The sequence below is a fragment of the Limanda limanda genome, chromosome 15 (assembly GCF_963576545.1).
Source record: "Limanda limanda chromosome 15, fLimLim1.1, whole genome shotgun sequence".
NCBI lineage: Eukaryota > Metazoa > Chordata > Actinopteri > Pleuronectiformes > Pleuronectidae > Limanda > Limanda limanda.
The window spans coordinates 11516720-11538921 of NC_083650.1; the positions used below are offsets into that span (position 1 = coordinate 11516720).

At 43.1% G+C, this 22202-nt stretch overlaps 1 protein-coding gene across 1 annotated transcript; it reads left to right on the forward strand.

Moving 5' to 3' along the window:
* The first annotated feature begins 1759 nt into the window (after positions 1 to 1759).
* slc25a28 (solute carrier family 25 member 28) lies at positions 1760 to 8708 on the forward strand. Its single transcript, XM_061086965.1, has 4 exons — positions 1760 to 2331; positions 4644 to 4872; positions 6418 to 6474; positions 6904 to 8708. Exons 1-4 carry the CDS (start codon positions 1987 to 1989, stop codon positions 7476 to 7478), a joined length of 1206 nt encoding a protein of 401 aa, XP_060942948.1. The 5' UTR covers positions 1760 to 1986; the 3' UTR covers positions 7479 to 8708.
* Positions 8709 to 22202: the final 13494 nt, after the last annotated feature.

Genomic DNA, 22202 nt, shown 5'->3' on the forward strand with positions numbered 1-22202 from the left:
CTTAGTGCTGCTGTTGAAGATGTCATATTGGCCTAGTGGTTCACTTACAGTGTATTGATAAGATAAGAGGCCATAGATCATGCTGTGGGCCCAACCAGCAGTCCAGGGAATAGACAGATGAGTTTCTCCATGGGGCTCTGTGGAAGGAAGGGTGTTCATTGGCAGAAAAATAACCAGCAGACACAGCAACACAGCAGAACATAAGCAAGTTATCTTCTCAGCTTGTCTTTATAATGTGGACTTTTTACTATGTTTTGCTTAGACAGTGTAAAATAATTCCTACGGCGTATATGGATTGTGCACTTACTTGGTAGAGGGAATGAAATGAGGTGTTATGTTGCTATAGAGTTTCCTGCCAGACCTAACAAGACTCTCCCTCGGTGTATTAGAGCAGCATTAGGGCCAGGGAAGAGGAATGATCCTAATATGCTGTCTGCGTGGTTTTCCTTCAAGGAGCGTCTGCAGACAACGGCCAATCATCCATAACTAGATCAGAAGCCAGAGATTTTGTTCTTGTAAGCAGAAATTAACACTTCATTCCCCTTTGTCGGCAGAAATCCAACACTGCAGCCCTCAAAGGCTCTCCCAGGCATTAAAGGGGAAAATTCAATTATGTTATAACAGCGCCACACCAAAACACAATTACCTCATTTTCTGGAAAAAATTTGATTCTTTGCCTTCAGGCAGAGAGATTCACTAGCAAACACATCAGGCCTCTCAGAATGTATCACTATTTAATCATAAAGTAAACTATTGTCTGACAGCTGACAGTGTTACAGTGCAGGATGCACAATATCAATACTGTCACTGTGACACATGCATGTGATCATCTCTGTATATACAGTCTGTGGTCTTTATCCATGATGGGTTGTTAGTAAGTTTGTTCGTAGAAAGTTTATTGATGGATAACAAAGAAAAACAAATGCAACTTCAAAATGGAGGGACACTGGACAAAGTCACAAAATACATGGGTTTTCTGATTTCTCCTGCATATTATAAGTATCATATTTCATTAGAGAAAGCATAAATTACAGATGAATCGATATGAAAATACATCACAGATCCAAACTACATCGTGGCATATTTTGTTGGTACCCCATCTGAGGGGGATCTTGACATTTACACATGTTGTGTCACTTGGAAATTACATTACATTACATGTCATTTGGCTGACGCTTTTGTCCAAAGCGACTTACAATTAGTACACTCATTATTTTATGAGGGGCCATTTAGGGGTTCAGTATCTTGCCAAGGACACTTCGGCATGCAGATGGGGAAGAGTGGGGATTGAACAGGCAACCTTCTTGTTGGAGAACGACCACTCTACCCCCTAGGCCACACCGCCCCAAATGATATTTGTTGCACAATACAATACAAATTTATTAATCCTTAAGGCAATTTGGTTCAGAATACCCAAAAATCAAGCTACAGGCATCTATTGACAAACATCAACTTAAAAAATAAAACGCCATAAAAGAGCAGTTCAGTTGTGTTGAGTTTTATGATTTGGAAATTTGGTTTGGACATCTGAAATGTAACCAAATTCAAATGAAACCATGTCCTTGAATGGTCTGTGAGTCTCTCTCTTACACTGACCTGCACTGACCTACACGTGTGCTGGACACCACAGATGCAGTTGTCATTCTGAAATTCCCTGTCAAGTGCCACATGACAAGGTTTTAAGTTTAACCACAGTCGTGAGTGACATGTGCATTGGCCAATAGCGTAAGTTGGACTTGGCTTTATCAACCAATCAGAGCGGAGTTAGTGGCCGAGGCCTGCGATCAGGCTCCTCGGCGTGTGTGTGACCGCTGCCTCGGATTCCCTGCTTGGCTGTGGCCGGGAGGCGGGGAGGGAACGGTGGCGGAGCCAAGCAGCCGTGGAACGGAAATCACCCCGAGGGAATGTAAAAGTTTCGGGACCGAAAGCACCCGAGAGCCGCCGCGCCCGCGCGCCCACAGACTCGACGCAGACACCCAGTTTCTCATGGAAGCTGCTGGATTTGTGCGGAGGCGTCGGATGACAGCGGAGACGACAGGCGGCGATCCCGGGGTTGCTGGTGCCTCCGCCGGGGCTGAAGTTCGATGGCTGGGGGGCAGATTCTGGGGAGTTTCCGAAAGTATCGTGGGGAGCCTGACCCCCCGGATCGGAGGCGAGACGGAGCTCCAGACTGTCGAGTTCCTCCGCGGGGCACAGGACGCAGGGACGGAGGACACCGAGCCGGACTATGAGGGTCTGCCACAGGGAGCCTCCACTAGCACCCACATGTTAGCCGGAGCCGTGGCCGGGATCATGGAGCACTGCCTCATGTTCCCCATCGACTGTGTCAAGGTAGCATAGCACCACTCTGCGGCTAACCAGCTAACCCCCCCACAGCGTGCCACGAGCCTGCACCCCCCACTCGGCTGTGTCGTACATGTGTTTATTCGTGTAGCTTCACGTGTTTTGGTAGCATAGCTCATTAGCTGTGAGGCAAGGTCAGTCAGCCCCGTTAGCATCTCATACCCACACTAGCTAACCTGCTAGCATGCTATCACTGAGTTGAGCCTTGGGGTCGTTATGACAACATTTAGCACGGTCGCCCGTGTGCACACGTTGTGCTAAACTGCAGAACAAAATCAAATCAAACTGCTGCTGTCCGACCCTCAGGTCACATAAGGTTGCACAACCAGTGTTACGTGTCAGGAAATGGACAATATTAAGTAACAGATATGCTTATAAAAGTAAACAACTGCATCAACGGGGTAAAAGTTCCAGGAGAGCTAAGCTAAGTTGCAAACAACCATCAGATGCTTGCATCTTATTTATCTTAGCTAAAGCTGTTTCTCTTCCTTTAACACACATAGGGACGAATTGCTCTTAAGTTGTATAAGTATTTTGTCCCTTTCAGCTTCCTATCAGACAGCGTGCTAGCCTCAGGCCCCCCTGCGTCACACATCATGTCCAATTGTTTACATAGTTCTCCTGATCACATGTGAGTCAGTGCTTCTACACAGGGCCACTTCTGACCACGGGATCTCATTTGTTATGTGTGTTAGTTGTATAATGTGGCCTTTTTTTTTTTTTTACTCATACTGTCAACCCAGCTAAGGATGCATGACCTATTGACCCCCGAGAGGTCAGCTGGCTGCAGCACATGTGATTGTTGGTGTGAGAGGACCCGAGAGAAGAGGGGGAGAGACAATGAGCTTGGTGTGGTCAGCTGTCCGTGTCAGGCTGACAGGCTGTTCAATGTGCCCACGCTTCACACACGTCTCCTCCACCTGTGGTCCACCTCTGTCCCTGATCCAGGACAGCACCAGTGTTTACAGATCCTTCTCGGTGTTGTACAGTGTCTGGTAACGGAGCTCAACCTTTGGCCACACAAAACAACAGAGATCTGGGGCATTGTCCAATGTTCAACAGGAAAACACTTCTCAAAGCGATTGCAAAAGCTATTGCATAAATTTGAGAAATATTTGGCATGCTTCAAACACATCCCTTTCCTTTTGTATACAGCAAACACATCTCTGTTTTCTTGAACGTCTCCCGCTGTGTCAAATAAAGGCGCTCACTCCTGCACGATAATCTCCTCACTTAAGAGATTGTGTAATTATAGTTTACAATAGATTGCCATTCCCCATTTTAATGTATCTTAAATCCCAGTAATTGGTTGTGGATTTAGAATAAGCTGGCTGCATCTGAAGGTTTGTCTGAGTGCACACTTCACATGTGGATGGTTTTACCAGCCATTGAGAGAAACACCCAAAAAAGTCTGCTCTGTTTTCCCAACAGTGTGGGGACAAAGTCTATACATTGTGCACAAAGGTCATTTCTTTAGCGATATGTGAGCACATGGTAAAGACAAACAGCAGATAACATGGCTGGAAGGACCTCTGTGCATGCATGTGTTTGTGCGTGTGTATCAGACAGCCATGAATGAATGAATGAGTGAGGAGCAGATTACCGACACCACAGCCACTCCTCACTCTCATGTTTGTGTGCCAGACATGAAGTAACTTGATGAATGGGTTTGTACCACGGTTAGCTAGCTCTCTTCATGCCCTGCATTCCACAGCTGCATAGGATGATACGCGGTCATGTTTACACTAGTAAACCACATGCATGGGGTGTACGATTTTCCATCTGGCTGGAAGTTTTGTGTCGGCTGCTTTTTTTTGTCAACCTTCTTTTTAAACTGCACAACAGGAGGCCCAAATGCTGATCCTCTGCACGTCCTTTAGTTAATGTTTGTTTTGTCTTATTTATCTGTGCGTGTGTTCGGAGGAGGGGACGAAGGTGGGCCTCAGGGTCAGTGGGAAAAGAGGCTTACAGGAAGTCTGCTTATGTCCCTTTGTGACCTTGGAGCTTGTAATTCCAAACTTCCGTCTATTCAATTATGCATATACATAAACAAACACACACACCTCATTTCCCTCACTCAGCAGCGTATTCACACTACAGTGTATTCAGGGCTCTCCCCATTGCTGTTTTATTATTTGCTGTAAAAGGCACACAAATTAATAGACTTAAATGATGCATCTCATTTTGTTATTTAAATCAAATTAACTGAGTGTATTAAGAATGTTTCCCTAACCATGTAGGCTGAAAAGGCAACACAATGTTTTTGACTTAAATTTTGTTTCTCATTCCATCTCTTCCAGACACGAATGCAGTGCCTCCAGCCCGAACCAGCAGCCCGCTACAGAAACGTAATGGATGCCCTTCGGCGAATAGTGGCCACGGAGGGAGTCTGGCGGCCGATGAGAGGGCTCAATGTGACGGCGGTGGGGGCGGGACCTGCCCATGCCCTGTATTTCGCCAGCTATGAGAAACTAAAAAAGACTCTTAGTGATCTCATTCATCCAGGGGCAAACAGTCATTTGGCTAATGGTATCACAAACATACATATACGCATTCAGAAAGTGTTTTGACCCCTTCACTTCTTTCACATGTTTTTTATGTTGAAGCCTAAAAGCCGGTTTATACTTCTGTGTTAGATCAACACTGCTGGTTTAGTGTGGCCTGGTACTTTATGCCGTAGCCTGAAAAACTAGAAATGTCATACGCGTTTTGACGACAAAGACAACAACAACTGGGATTATTCTGCTCGATAGTGCGTCCTATCCATGTCTCTCAGTGGCAATAACACAACACTCACCTTCCTCCTGCCTCAATCGGTTTAACAGTCATACACATAATCTCCAACGTCTTTTCTCTTTTCAGTAAATCTGTTTTTAAATATAACTAACAGGTGTTACGTTTTATTAGCTACAACTCCAATGTGATCCACTCGTGACACACCAGGGCACGAGTATAAATGCTCACAACGACACAGAAGTATGAAGTCTGGCTTTATGCTAAAATTTAAAAAAGATCCATTAATCTACACTTAAAATCTCCAAACAAGAAAGCAAAAACGTAATTTAGCACATTTAGCACATCAAGCATAACCAAGGTATTTAGACTATTTCTATGGATTAACTTGAAATTTAGATGTGGGAAATCCAATTGATTGGACAAATCTTTCGATATTTCTGCTTTCCAATTTTTACATTTCTGAAATGTGTTTTTTGCATTATCGTTTTGAGGTTTTCAGTGTGGACTGATGAGGGAAACAACGTAGTTTTAGCATGAGGCTGCAAAATATCAAGTTGTGAAAAAAGTGTACTCTCCAGATTTACCGTATAGACACAAAAATACGTTTTCTTAGCACTATAGATAAATTGGTACGTTGGTACGGTGGACAGCTAAGCAATGCTGACTCAGCCTAATCCCTGCACACAGCTGACGTGACCTGATCAGTCTTGAAAACCCCTGGCAGGCCTACTAATTGGATAGAGCCTTTGAATACCTCCAGCTGTACACTAGAGAAGTGCAAGGGTCAGCTGTCAAATCTATTGCTGGATTTTGTGAAACGATTTGGGTCAAGTTTAGTAAAGCTATGAAAAATAGAAAGAGTCAGGCAAAGATTCAATTTTGAAACCTTGCTCTTAATCTCTTGACTCTCTTGCTTTTCATTCTTTTCCAGTTAAGTAGGAGGCTGGGTAAGTCTTCTTTCTGCCGTCTCATCTGCTCTATCCTCTGTAGGTCGTGTCTTTTAAAGCTCATGCGTTTGGTTCAGATGGACTGACTTGTCCAGCAGGTGTCACTCTTTGGTCAGGTTTGACCTCCTGCATTTGTTCTGGAGTGTTCTGTAGTTTACACCTGTGCAGTTTCCTGACTAAGCACCAGTTCTGCTCTGATGATATTGTTTTTTTTAAATGTTATCTGCAGCTATTAGGAGTAAGGCAGTGCAGGCTGTGACACGATGAGATAGTCTCTTGCTCTTGCAAAATGCTTTTCTTTTCTATTCTACTCTTTACTTAAGCCTCTGTTTTCTTTGTGCCTTCTTCGCGATAATAACGTGTAGTAATTTCCGAGGCGTGTTTATTTCAGGAACCGCTGGGTGTGTGGCAACGCTTCTTCATGATGCAGCCATGAACCCAACCGAAGGTAAGAGCAACTTTTTATTGTCCAATGCCACTTGAGCTCATTATCTCTCTCTGCTTTCCATACAGAGATTTCAATAGAGAAACGTGCAGGTGTTGTGTCTGGCCACCTTCACGTGTTGGCCTTAACCCTGCAGTCCAACATATTGTCTTTCACAGCTGCCTCTAGTCCAGCTGCCCTAACACGTCAGTAGAAGGACACTGGTCCAAGTCCTCGTGAGCAGCTGGTCGATGGGCTGCAGCTGTCTAAGCAGATACTGTTTAAATGACGCACTGCATCTTTGTGTGGTCATCAAACCTATATTAACACCACTGCAGGTTATAGTCAACTAATGTGTTTTTTCTTTCTTCTATCTTTTCCATCTTCGCACTGGCCAACCACGATCGTCTATGGTCCTCTCCTCCATCGATACATCTACACCCGTGTCCTCAGTGGTGAAGCAGCGCATGCAGATGTATAATTCTCCATACCGCGGCGTGTCGGACTGTATACGCGCTGTATGGCAGAAAGAGGGCCCTGCTGCTTTCTACCGCAGCTACACCACCCAGCTCACCATGAACGTGCCCTTCCAGGCGCTCCACTTCATGACCTACGAGTACCTACAGGAGGTGCTCAACCCCCACAGACAGTACAATCCCTCATCCCACATGTTGTCGGGAGCTTTGGCCGGAGCCATCGCAGCTGCGGCCACGACACCGCTCGACGTCTGCAAGACCCTGCTCAACACCCAGGAGTCTCTCACCCTCAGCTGCCTGTCCTCGAGCCAAGGCCCCGGCAAGGGCCAAGGCCAGGGAGCCCACAGACAGATCTCAGGCCTCGCCCACGCCTTCCGGACGGTGTATAGGTTGGGCGGCCTGAAGGGCTTCTTCAAAGGGGTCCAGGCAAGGGTGATTTACCAGGTGCCCTCCACAGCCATCAGCTGGTCGGTGTACGAGTTCTTCAAATACGGACTCACCAAGCACCAGCACAACAAGAGGAGAGCGCAGCACAAGGAGGCTGAGCTGTAGAGACCTCCTCTCAACATCGCTCTGTGAGGAGACACTTCCATACGCACATAGAATCTGACCTAAAGTCCACCTCAGATGTCCCATCCCTTTCAGACATAGCAGATAAGAAAGACAGCTCGAGTAGGCATATTACTGCAGCGACTTTTAGACACTAGGTATGGTTTGACTACAGCCATTCTAGAGGCCAATACGTTTGTCCAAGCCAAGGATAAATGTGAAAAACGCACAAGTTTTCATTTTGAAAGGTAGTCAGCAGAGGGCAGTAGAGTTTCTTTGCTTGTTACAGTAGTTTACAAAACGTTGGTATAGGACCAGATTCTTTTTTACATCCATTCAAAGTTTGAGTTAGCAGATCCCAGTCTTTTTTTCACTTCTTTATCTGAATTAGATTATTGATTTGTTCCAAATTTGAAGTTTTTCTGCCATTTAGAATTAATTGAAAACTGACCCAGCTGAGATCTTTTGTCTCTAAATTTTCCTCAGATACCTTTATAGAAAATCAGAGCAGCCCTTCTCACATTGGCAAGTTAGACCCTCTTTTATACCCTACTAATTGAACCGGTCTATTTGAAAGATAGTCCAATAGAATTGAATGATTCCATAGATTAACGAAAAGGCCATAGTTCCGATTTTGGTGACATTTTTGTTTGGCTATTGACAGTTAAATAAATATGAGGTATGTCTGGTTAATCATGTCCCACAGCTGGAAGAGCAGTGCCAATTGTGTTAAACAAATATTCAAATTGTCAGTAGCTCTAAGGTGTCTGAAGTGTGTGTGTAATTTATTTTTAATTACTTAACTACTTATTTGAATTTTATTTCCGGCAAATACACGATTTAAATTAGTTTTCTCCAGTCATGTGTTCATTCAACTCCTGGATCATCCATTCATCTTCAGTCCTATGCACGTGTTTGGCAGATCAGATCAGGTCAGGGCAGCATTAAGGGTCTGTCCATTAACTGTAGCTGGGAGCCTGTTCTCAGCTTGTGAACTACTGAGTTTCAATATCTTGCTTGACCGCAAAGGTTGTGTACAATGTACTATGTCCGAAAGAAGAATTTAACCCCGGATTTTATGGAAGTCAGTATCTCATAAGATATGTATCTGTACACATAAATGGAAGCTGTCATTCTTAATGATTGATGTCTGATTGTCTCAGACACTGAATTGCACTCGATGAATAAAGACTGAGCAGCAGGGCACTCATTATTCTCTGCTCATAAATAATGGGAGCTGTCTTTTGATTTTCTTAACAGTTTCCGAATGCTGTGTGTGAAGATGAATAGAAGATTCTTACACACTGCCATTTTATCTAGTTGTGTTTCAGGGATTTTTATGTTGGGTCCCTAGTAAACAAATGGATGGATGAAATGGAGAAGCTGCCCTAATTCACATCTGTAAGGCACATGGTGAGTTTGTGTATGTTTTCAGGTATTTTTTTTCAGTTTGAGGCAGGTACAGTTGTTTAGTCTTGAACACAGGTGCAGGTTTCAACTTTGACCCACGACAGTGAAAACACAATTTGAACTTGCCTGCATTCAAACAGTAAGGAGAGAGAGGCTCATCACATGATGCAGTCTGCACTTATAAGTATAATAACCAGAGAAGGCAAAAGTGGAATTTGATATGAAAGTGAAATAGATTGATTAAATGTTGAAAATATGATAACATATTTTTGTGGGCAAAGAGAACAAATTGTAAAAAAAATATTTGAATTAAAATAAATGAATCCTGCGCAGGAGATGTGCGGTTTACTTCTGCGCAAGAGTTGCGAATTTGAAAATGTTAAAGCCCTCAGAAAGCCAATTCATTTGCCTGAATAATAATAATATTAATCGTTACAATTTCAATAGGGCCTCACTGTCTGTCAGTGCTCGGGCCCTAAATATTAGTGCTGAAGAAGTTTAAAGTATAAGAAATAAGCCAAACATAGAATTACATCTGAGCAAATATAGTTAAATGTTGATTGTGTCAATTTAAAAAAAGACATTTCATACCATCCTGCATCAGTCACTGTTGAGTCGACAGGTGAAACTGAGCCATGGCAGAGGTTATAATAGAGTTTGAGTAAGTTCTGGATCTGACAATTCTCCAGCCAAAACTATTTGTGACAAAAAAACCTGTCAAATGGGTTGATAGCCATATTTAGCGACAAAATCCCCATTTCACATTTGGACTTCAGATTTGTCTGTAATTTGTATGAAATTCTCTGTCTTTCAGTTCATAAAAAAGGTTTCTCTTCCCTCAATGTTTCCTCATTCTACTTTTAATGTCCTATTGTGTTTCTAATTATTATTTATGTTGGTGACATTTACTTGATACATGTGTGGAGGTTTTATTACCTCTGCGAAGGAGGCTATGTTTTCACCTCATGAAGGTTACTCTATCTCTTCAGTTACTAATAAAGCTCTGTTCAGTTAGACACAAAAAGGGAAATAAGAATGGGGTTAATGAAAATGCAAGAGACTTCAAAACCAACACAAATTAGTCCTCCCCACGTAACACTAAGTTTCACTCAACCTGCGTCCCTGAAATTCAAGTATGTGTCCCTTCTGTATTTCCAAAAACACTTTTAGCATTTAAAAAAAAACCACTGGCATGAAAATTAATTAAACATGGACACTACAGGGTTTTATATATATATATATATATATATATATACAGGGGGGGGGCCATGTCGCTCAGTAAAGGTCTTAATCGAAGGTCTTCCATTATTTTACTAGTGCTACACCACAACAATGAATAATGATCCAATTACATCCTTTAAACAGAACAATGTGACAGTTGTAATTACAGAGCTATGAAAGAGAGGATGTAGTTGTTGCTCTCAGAGTGACACACTTTATAATGTCAGTCATAATCAATGTGACGTAGTGTGTGTGTGTGTAGATCAGTAGCTGTTTTGCTCACCAACCAAACTTGGAACACTTTCCCTTCTCAAGTGAATATCAGCCCTAATCCAAGGCCGTCCCGCCTGACTTTATTTGGACAATAACACATGTGCACAAACCCACACACACTCACACCCCCACACACACACACTACGTCCATCTTGTACAGTGGAAACGATCTGTACAAGTTGATGAAGGGCTGGCAGAAACACACACGCATATTTGCTCCCTTGTGTATTGGTGTAAGCCCATGTTTTGGAAACTCAAGCCTCCGGTCATAGCCCCATACAGCAAGCACCTGTGGAGGGGTGTATTTCACACAGACACACACACACAAACACACACACTTTCGAAGGGTACTTAGGAATGTGAACGCCTGAAGGACTCAGGTCCTCTAAAACAACTCTCCTGCTCTGCCTCTCCACATATTTATGACTCTTTTGTTGCTCCTCCAGTCAGATCTCTCTCCATATATTAAACCAAATCATGACTGCACCACTCAGCATGAATTACAGAGTGATACAGGATTGTGCCATAATGTCCACTTTATCCCGTCCTCGGCCGCGGCTAATAGATGAGGTGTGATTGCAGGCTCCTCGTCTAATACACACAGACACATACAGCGTGTGATCTCATGCTCCTTGCTGGTGCCGCTGGATAAAGGAGCTGCTGTCTTTCCCACTCTGGAGTGAGAAGAGGAGGTATAAGAAGCCAGGAGAGGAGGAGAGACGAGAGACTGAAGCAGAAAGCCTTTTCCCCCAAATGTTTAGCAATTAAAACAACATGTGATACGTGGTTATGGTTGGTATGATTTGTTTAGAGGCCTTTTGTCAAACTTGATCTGCAGACAAGATAATCACGAATTGAGACATAATCTCTGATCTTCATCATGTTCCATTCCCATTATTAACCACAAGCGAAGTGCTAACTGGATCAATGCAATTTGATATCAACTGTTTTTCTGAGAATAGAGGGCTTTTCTTTTGTTGAAGTGATGCTGTAATATTATCCTCAATCTGACTCCACTTTAGGGTCGGATCACACTGGGGGCTCTTGTGATGTGCTGTGGGTCCCTGAGACTATGGGGTCCAATGCTTAGTAAGGTTGTCATTTTATCAAACATAATTTTATTTTAGAACATGCACCATGTGGATAAAAAAAAAAGTGAAACTGAATTCTGATCTTGAGACAAAAGCTAAATGGGGAAAATGCACCAGCACCTACATTTTCTGATTCTTTAGCTGTGTATGTGGCTAGCATAAGGGGCCGCCTCAGTCTTCTGGCCTTCTTGTGGAAGTGAACCTTAAGTGGCCCACTTGTAAAATAGCAAACATGGTCCAAATAGTCCCAAAACAAATGTGAGCCTTTATTGCCAAACATGCAGTTCTCTAGGTAAGGTGTAATCTGATGTTAACCTAAACTGCGCAATTTTGCTATATGGGTGTAATATAACTGAACAACATGTCCAGAATCACATTTCCTCGAACTAATTGCTTCACAGTTGACTTGGGCCCTGGAGAATCTATGACTTGCTTCAGTTTTTTTTAATAAATTTATCAGTGACCCACATTTGTTTAACTCCTTAGTTAGTAGTTATGTGCAGGTTTCACAATTAAAACCTCAGGGTTGTATAAGAGTATGTATCTCACGTTAAAGGGAAGGAGACCACATTGGAGTGCTGCTCCAGTCAGTAGTGTTGATAAATCAGCACAAACCCAACATGTGAACTGTTTGGACTGTTGTTTGCCAGCTCATCTTCACGGCTAGAGGAGAAGGGAGCCCATAATTCTGTGAAAGCACAGTTCATACTAAGTTTCTGGATGAAGGATGGAGCCTCAGGGCAGGTTTTCTTCACCGCTGGACTCAGAGGGTCCGGAGCTTCTTGCCTTTTCCGGGGGGACAGTGAGTAGTGACATTATTTCCTTGAGCTTTTAAACTGTGTTCCAGCATACCACCAAATGTCATGGTACTATAAACTGAGAAATAAAACCCCAGGTCATTTTATATTATTTTTATTTTATACTGGGTTAAATAAACCTGTTGCATTGAATCCTTGTGTTTTGACATTTTTTGCCTTTACTAAGTGTGATTTTACAATTCACTGCATTTATGGGCATCTGGTGCAATGATGTCCTGAAGCCTGGCCCTCATTACCTATATACTTATATAATTCAGTCGATGTTTTACATTTCTTCCGACAGGCCCTTCTGTCTTCACATTTAGACTTCAAAATGGTCCTTGGCTATATAGTTAATTCATCATTAACTGTAACATGAACCTAAGAAGACACCAGGAATGCAGCGTCAGACTGAATAATGAAGCATAGCAAAATGTGAATCCCAGATAAGGGACGACCAAACAGACCCATCAGCCAACTGTGCCAGTTGTGGCTCGACTGTTTCCCATGATACACTGCTGTAGAGAATTAGGCTGCTGTGGGGAGATACGGCTCCTGTCATCACTTAAGAGAACAAGTTGGGGAGGAGAAATTCTTCCCACCACTGTCAAGGATATCACGGATACAAGATGATCATTAACTAACACACATACTCACCCACACGCACATACTCACCCACACAGCAGTTCCTTTGTGAGAAAAAAGCTGCAACAGTGGAAGAAAACAGCTGTTTGGACTATCAGCATGGGGTGTTACTGTAAGCCTGCAGAAGATGCTGGACAACATGGAGAGGTGCAGCTATAGTTTATGTGAGTTATGATCCTTCTCACTTCTTGTGCAATAAAAAAAACATCATGGAGGATTTAAACTGAATAGAAAGCTGTTCCATTGTGTTTGGGGTGACTTTCTATGCTAATAAGACATGTAATTACACTACCATGACAGAGAAACTGATTTTTATATTTTACATGAACAGAAAAAGTGTGATGATAAAAACAATATGGAATCAGTGGGAGTCTATAGTTAGGTTATGTGTACTGCGTGTCAAGCATGGACTATATTACGTCTCCCTGCAAGTGAAGCCTCTCCATCACCACCTGGTGGCTGGCTGTCGTACAGGTCATAAACCCTGCCTTCTCCATGTTAGTGGACGGGACATGGGCCAAACTAAAAATGATGCCCAGATGTCCTTTTTGTCATTTTAGGTTGTTCTTATCACACTTATTTTCCAGTGCTTGCTAAGTTTTTCAAGTATTTTATTTTTTTTAATTAGTTATTCTTTGTGAGGCCATGATTGAGTGTGGTCAAGATTGACAGCTGAGACCGACTCACAAATGGTAGAGTATTCGTATCAGCGGGACCTTGATAGTGCTGCTCTACACCCTGATTCCCACTGTGCGGGCTCTGGCTCCAAATGTGCAAGATTGTAGCATTAGTGAAATTTGGCTTCAGTCCTGGGTAGTGGGAGGAAGTGTAGACGCATCGTCTATCTTAATAGTGTAAAGATGGAGTATTTTCACTGTGCTGCCTAAGGAGGGATCCCTTACTGAAAACTGCCAGAGTTCTTTCGTGGTCAAAGCAAAAAGCTAAATACATTTGCACACACAAACACATACTTATCCCTTTGGGCCGTTGGGAGTAAAGCTGGATCTGATGAACTTGCAGCAATGTTACGGCTGATTGCAGGTGTGCAGCCCCCCCTCCCCCAATGTTGTGACAAATCCCTTTAAAAAGGTAAGCGAGGTCATAAAATCTTCTAACAAACACTTCAGAGAACTGCAACCTAAGACACACACACACTCTCTTTCTCTGTGCACATCCAGCACGTGTGCAAGCGCAAAGACACCCAGGTTTTCACACAAACTGCCTGAGACCAAAACTGAAGTCGTCTGTCAGTGGCGTGGAGGCGGTGTGGACAAGATTCCTTGCATGTGCACTTGTGTGTCTGTGTGCGTGCGTGTGTGTGTGTGTTGAAGCGACGCAGGTGCAGTCAGGGACACTGAGGAAGAAACAGGCCTGCTGCCCTTTGAACTTGATCTTGAAAGCCAAGCTGTCTTCCTATCCTGTCAAATAAGCTTAACTGCTTGTGCCTCGGAGCGTGGTCCTCACAAACTGGTCCGGCGAAATCGAGAGCCATTCAATCACTCACTGAAAACAATCTTACAAATTCAGTTTTTATTACACACAGATATCATCAGCAGTGATTTATACTGAAGCCATTTTATAATTAATGTAACTTATTTAATTTTTTTCAATCCTTGTTTTTTGCTGTGCAAAGTTATTGGGAGAGTCCAGGTTAAAAGTTTGAATTTGTTACCAGCATCAGGGAGGTCCCTCCTAGTTTACACTAGTATCCCTCAGTGAGCACCAGCTTGGTGTGTGTGTGAACATTGGTTCAAGGTTAGGACATTTTTTAGCTCTGAGTCTACATCCTAAATCTGCAGTCGGTGGTGACTGATGTGGCCTAAAAGAAAAGGATAAAACAAAACAGCTCCAAGTGATCATTTAAACTGCAAATAGCAAAGTGGGCAAAGGTGCAGCTTTATTTGTGGTTGTGATGATATCTAAAATATGACACCTGGATGCTTTCTGTTTAACACGGCAGTGATGAGCGTCTCTTTCACCGGAGGTGCAGACCATGCCGGAAGAGGAGGTGGAGGAGGAGGAGGGAAGGTTGAGAGGCCGTAAGTGGGGCCTGAGTAGTTTTTTTATCAGCTCACTGATATGAGACTGCTCAGTGCTCTCCTTGTCTTTTCTTATCACTGCTAATTAAAACATTTGGATTCCTCTGGCTGGCTCTGGAGGAGAGTTGTGTGTGTGTGTGTGTGTGTGTGTGTGTGTGTGTGTGTGTGTGTGTGTGTGTGTGTGTGTGTGTGTGTGTGTGGGTGGGTGGGTGGGTGGGTGTGTCGGAGCATGTGTGTGGGAGACGTAAGGAGTCGGAGGAAGGAAATGTAGAACTTTGAAATACTTCCTGTCCATCTATGGAGAGAGGAGCTCAACCACTGACAGACATGCTGCTTCTATGGATGCAGAGACAACAACAAAGATTAAGTTTTTGTATGCATTTGTTTGTTTTCTGGTTATTTTGTTCATTAGCAGGATTATACAAAAACTACTCAACTAGTTATTCTAGTTGTATATTATAGGAATTGTTTGAGAAATAATAATATTCTAACAAATTTGAATAATGTATATATACCGAGGTAGCAAAAGAAGGCGAAGTACAAATACTTATACTCAAGTAAGAATATAAGTACTGATTCAAAATTTAATCAAAATATAAAAGTTTTTATAAAACCACACTTTAACTAAATAATATATATATACAATACTCAAGTAAAATACATACCTACTACTTATCTGCTTAGGTACAGTAAAAAAGTATTTGTACTTCACACCTCTGCCTATATGATGTGGTGTATTTTTTCTGTTACTTTTGACTTCCTCACAAGCTTCACCTTTTTCTCAATCTGTCTACAAATACACACTCACAGACTTTCTTAAAAATTAGCCTGTTCTTTATGAGTTCTGGGTGGGCTCATCTTTCTATCTTCCCTAATCCTCATCATGACCTCTGCTCCTGCTCTGACTAACAGACCTGGAACCAGTGCCTCTCTTTACAGACACGCTGCTCTGACCAATGGGCTAAAATAGCTGTTTCCACCTGTCAACTCCGCTCGGCCTAAAACCAAATAACAAGATTTATCAAGAGCAGTTTGAATTGTACAGTTACATGAAATTCTTCTTCTTTGGTTGCATGACAGTCACTGTTTGCACTGCAGCATGGTCACAACAATGAGGGCTGATTGTGTGGAGCGGCTCAAATTGGCCACAGAGGTGTGATGTCTAATTTCCTTTTTAAAACCAGAGGGGGCTTGTGAGAGCTGATGCGTTTTCCATGTGATGGATGTGTCTTCCCCACAGGGAGTTGATGTCTTATAGCTTTACTGTAAATGTTTACATTCCTGCATGCACTGATGCTATCTGCTAATAGTTTCTGGAACAAGCCTGAAGAGTCCTCTGGGTGGGATTAGATGCTGTTTGTGTGTGTGTGTCTGTGTGTGTGTGTGTGTGTTTGCGAGTTGGCGTGTGTGAGCTAGTGTGTGTGTGTGTGTGTGTGTGTGTGTGTGTGTGAGTGAGTGAGAGAGTGAGAGAGAGAGAGAGAGACCAGGTCAAAGGGAAGCAGATCTGTCTTTAAACAGAGGTATTAACCATGACCTCTCTCCTTCCTGAGTCCTGTCCTGTGTCTGCTAAGGGCCAACGCATTAATGGCAGCAAAACACACACACACACAGACACACACTTTTGTTTCGCATTTCCCCCAAAGCAAAAACATTTAATGCTGATTATATTTGTTTCTTACAGAACAATCAACAATTGTCAGTGTCTGCATCTCTGGAGCGGGAAGCCTCACCCGACCTTGCTTCACCCAGACGTCTCCGTGCCAGCAGCCGTTAAGTGAATACGATATTGTTTAATCAACAGGGCCCTTGAGAAAAAGATTCTTGTTACAATAGGCCCATCGGAAACTCATTGTGTAGTTGCTGCCCAGGAGCCCTGAGAGAACGCTCTGTCAATAGATGTGTATCTTCAAAAGTGCAGCCAAGCGTAGTTTAGGTGAGGACTGTCATTCCGGTGTTGCTCGACAGTAGCTCGGCCCCACCCTCGGCACATTCCTCCCAGCTGACAAATCGGCAGCGACAAAAAATACAAAAGAAAATGACATGTTACCACTGGCGTTAAGAAGTCCCATTTAAATCTGCCATTTAATGTCACGGAAGCTGTTGCCGACAATTGTTTAATGAGGCAGACGAACATGTTCTTCTGCACGTCTCTCGGCCTCCTTTTATTCTCTCTCTCTCTCTGCTTTATGAGCCCATTCATGGCGAGGCACATAAATAAAGCCCAACTCAAAATGTTTACATACTTGAACTTTACTATTTATACGTACAGTAATGCTCGATGGCTCCGAGACCTACTGGCTGGAGCACATTCCTCGCCGAGAAGGCAGTTAAAGAAGTGGCACTGGCTGTGGGGATTCAGTGCTGATGGAGCAATGGATAGGGAATTCAGGTTTCACATGTTTCGGTATGTTTCCCTTGCTGAGATTGTGTTATCGATAACTGGCGCGAGACAATAACAACCAAGTTCCACTGTCGCTGAACTTAAAGCAGCCAGACAAAGGAGGTGTTTGAGTCACTGCCTGATTCAATCACTCGTCACAGGAATGGAAACTGTGTTTTTCGGACACATGGGGCTAACATATAAGCATGCTAACATGCTGATGTTAAGCTGGTGATTTGTCCATGTTCACTTTTTATCAATAGCATGTTTTTTTTATATTCAGTTGTTCTATGTTCTATGTTTTTGTCTGTATTCTTGTTTTTATCTACATGCAAATTTTGATAAAGATTTGTATGTATTTCTATTTTCTATATTTTTTCTATATTCTATATTTTTCCATTCATTTTTCTTTAGTCTACCTTGTTCCAATCTATATTTGTTCTACATTCTATATTTTTCTAGTTCATTTTGGTTAAGCGTTTATTTGCTTGGAGTTAAGTGTGACGGGGGAGAGAGTGCACCGGATTATGTTGATATATAATGGCTGTTGAGACATGTTGAATTCATGAAGGCACAGTGAGAGCAGATCCTCAAAATATCCATCCAATAGTTGTTGAGATATTTCCGTCTGGACTGAAGTGGTGGTGCCACGGGGGGGGGACATTGCTATAAAAAAGTCAGTTTTTACAACTTTGACCTGACATACTTGATGACATGTATAAACAGTTTATCTAAGCTGTTAGCATTTTTTCTAACTTCTGTGATTGTTAGACTGCTTTGTATTTCGTCCCCATGAGACTTTCTTGTAGCACTGTTACAACTGCAATTATGTTAATATGTAATAACATCAAAACAGATCAAAAAAGCTGAAACAAAAAAAACCTTATTTGTTATAAATCGAAGGGCTGATTTGGATGAGGTCTTTAAAGGCATCATGATCGTCCTGGGGTTTGTCTCGGTCGCTTTTCGAGTGTGGCAAGTCTGGCAACACAGAAGGGCTTCAGGAAAAGAAGATACTTGACCATTCACCAGCACAATGAGAATAATCAGAGCTCATAGAAAGTGGCCTACTTCACAGCCACAGCCCTGACCTTTTTGTTGCAGAATCTCAGCTGAATAGCAAATACACTGTGAAAAAATGAAGAGATAATTAGTTACCTAATTGTACCTTGCGGACTTAAAGTCAAAAAGAGATACGTTATTTCTCATGCCCAGGAACCTGTTGAACAATGCCAACCACTTACAGTAGGGAGAGCTTGAAGTGGTGTTTTGATGTGAGAGATAGATGAGGTTTGGGTCGGTGCCAGTGTTTGGTGCAGGGCGATCCTGTCCTGTGGCCCAAAGTAGCTTGTGGTGGGAAACGGGAAGTTGAAGCACCTATTTCAGATCCTATTTCTCCGGTGTCACAGCCTCTTCACTGATTTCATTTTTTATTTATAATATTTTCTGGACTTACAAAGACATACCTGCCTTTCTGTCGACAAATACTTTCAAACATCTTGTACAAGATGACATAAAGGGATATCACTTAACTTGTGGCATAAGTATACAATAGGTATTTTGTCTTCTGATTCCTGCCCACAATCAGAACATCTTTTAAGTTCAGTCAAACCAACACGACTGTCACATGGAATCAGTTAAGAACTCTTCCAAAGAACTAGTCACATTAATGTTTTTATTTTCACAGCAAGTGTCACTATTGATTGTATCACTTTGGGATGAGGGTGCAGTCTTTTCAGAAAGGCATGATTAATGTGCGCTGTCTTGCGAAGCCCTGGACTCATGGTGCAACATCTCCACGGTCTATTGGCCCTCTATTAGTCATGCAGCACGCAGGCCTATGCAGGACTCACACATAAAACACTCCTCCTTTCTTTTTTTTTTACTATAACAACAAATGTTCTGCTTTTAAATATCATTTGGAGGTGCCAGTTTGACTTCTAATAAAACAGGTAAAAACCAAAATCAGTTTGCTGTTGTGTGCTTTTCTTTGCATGCAACTGTTGGTATGACATGTCCCTTTGCACCCACACACATTTTGAAAGAGCGTACAGTGAGTTATTTTTTCATGCTGTCTCTGCACAACCTGTTGCTTTAGCATTGTGTGGAGAAGAAAACGGCCAATACACACAGAGATGTTCTCTCCAGAATGGTCATAAACCTCCTGTAAAGAGTGTGTTCTCACAGGTGTTGCGTTGAGACTAATGATCAATAAAGACGTCCCATAAATAACATGAATACCTACTAAAAATGTCACCGTCCAGGTCGTACTTCTCACACTTCCAGAGAAGCTGCTTTCTCCTGCTGGGTTTGTATAAATTCAGGATTCCTTTCTGCTCGGTCTGGTCTCTTAAAATGGACTGTGACAGTGACGGAGGAGAGGGAGAGAGCAACTTACAGATCTTCAAATGGGCTCATGAGTCAGGAGCCGACTTTAATAGCTGATTTTAACGTGACCTGATTCACTGTATTTACTGATACACTTTCTGAATAATTGAAATAGCATTTCAACTGTATTAAATTATTATTTAGATTAATTGTGCTGCTGAATTCAAAGCAGGTTTTTTGTCAAGTGCATTTAAACTGTGTTTTAGCATTTAGACATTCTCTCTTCTCCTCGTAGTTCAATCTTATATATTTTGTATTTTATTTAAAGCATTTCTGGGGGAATGCTAACATATTTGTGAGGTGATCAAAACTCTGCTCTCCCAGCAATGTCAGGCTGCAATACGTAAAAGGAAGACCTATGAAGCCTTGGCCTTTGCCTTTCTGACCCCCCCACCAGATCAGACAGTTAGAAAGTTGGAACTTTTAACTCAAAACACTTAAATCTTGGTGTAGAATTCAGAGATTTCCTCATGCAGATATAATCTAATTGACAGTCTCAAAAGAGCTTTGCAACATGGCTTGTTCACAGCAGGGTAAGGTTTGCCCTACGACCCATGTTATTAATGTCCAGATTATAAAAAAACGTTTGGTCTCTCTCAGAATCTCTGACTTTAAAGCCATGGTGAGAAAAATTCTATAAATCCTGAATGCTTGACGAATATCTGCTTATGTTTTGCTTTAAAAGAACATGGTGCCATAGAGGTAGGCTATAAGACAAACATTAATCATGAATGAAAATCATTTATATTTCGGGAGAAAATCAGTTTGAAGAAAAATATTATTTGATCAAAAACCTCCCCAGTGTTGCACCCTGCATTAACTGAAGAAAAAAGCTGCCCACAGCTCAGAAGTCTTTTGAAGCGATGCATGTTGAAGTCCAGGGTAAAGAGCAAGCCTCAGATCATCATCCCTCTACAGGACATGCTGTTCATGCTCCAGGGCTGACTGTAATACTGCAGGTAGGGGTAGTACTGGTGGGCCTGGTACAGTGGCACAGTCACTGGGATGTGTACTCCATTCACATGGTGGTACTGGTGTAGATTGTCCCTCACCAGCACTTTCACAGCCACATTCTTTGCTGAGCTGCACGCCGCCAGCTCGGCCGCGATCTGGCGCCGTTTGGTTTTATATCTCCGGTTCTGGAACCAGATCTTCACCTGGGTCTCAGTGAGTTTCAGGGCCGAGGCCAGGTCGGCCCGCTCGGGACCGGAGAGGTACCGCTGCGCGTGGAAGCGCCGCTCCAGCTCGTAGACCTGTGCGTGGGAGAAGGCCGCCCTGGAGCGCTTCTTCGTGCCGGGCCGGCAGTGTGGCTGGTCGGATGAGCTGCTGACCATCACCTCGCTGTGGTCACATCCCTCCTCGTCTGCCTCCGCCTCTCCACTGGGCCGCTCCTCCAGGTCCACGGAGCAGGGCTGCTGGTGCGTAAAGACTAGGAAAGATGAAAACAACTCTCAGCAAAGGTCATCCGCTGCTGAAAGTCACTTCAACCAATGTAAGAATTTCCTCGTTAATTAATTTCACTCGGATGACAACGTGAATTAAACAAGACTTTAAAATGAGCTCAGGCAAACACTTCACAAGCTAAATGCTCAGGTTCCAGCACAACCTTTTGCTTGTGGTGTTTTTCCTACACACCCACACTCCACAACAGTGACCCTGACTTTAGTCGCTCTGATCAAAATATGTTCCTTAATATTTTTGGATTTCTTTTGCAAAGATTAAAATTACATATAGTCCGTCCCTGTTAACGCTTCTGAAAATATCTTCTCATTTAGTTCGTCTGTTCTGAATTAACCAGATTTGATCTTTACAGTCCTATTCTGCCAAACGGAATAAAACTCCTCACCTTCTGTGAGCTCACTCTCCTCTCCCGTGGCCTCCTCCCTGTAGGTCTCAGCTCGGAGGTTTCCAGAAGGCAGCCTGAGATCAAGAGGAAGTCTCCCCGGCAGGATGCGGCGCTCATCCGCGTCCTGGCCACACAGATCTGGGACTCTGGTGCCATTTTGTGCGCTGCCGATGTTGCGCTTGGCTCCGCACTGCTCCTCTGCGCTCCCGGTGCCGAGCTGTCCCCGAGAGTTACGTCCGCTGAGGATGGCTTTGATGGAGAAGGACGAAAAATCTAATGTCATGGTTGAAACAAGAGCACGGATAGTCCCTCACGCTCGGATGCGTTTTATTTGGAAGCATCAAGAGAACAGCCCTCTGCAAAGCACGCGTCCTTACTGGTCTGATCTTCTCGCTGTTCTCTTTAATTCTAATTTAATTGTGGTGGACAAAGTTTTTGGTCTGCTAATGATCAGCCCACATCATGACCTGTCAGGTCTATTACACTATTCTCTGCAGCAGCACCTCCAGTGTGCTGTTGATAGGCTGTTTTCTCTGCCTGGTCCCTCCTTCGCACCGCCCAGCTTCGCCCTGGATCTGCGCTCTAACTGAGGACGAGGGTCAGGGATTCTGTCGGAGCAGTTTTGTGTTTGACCTCA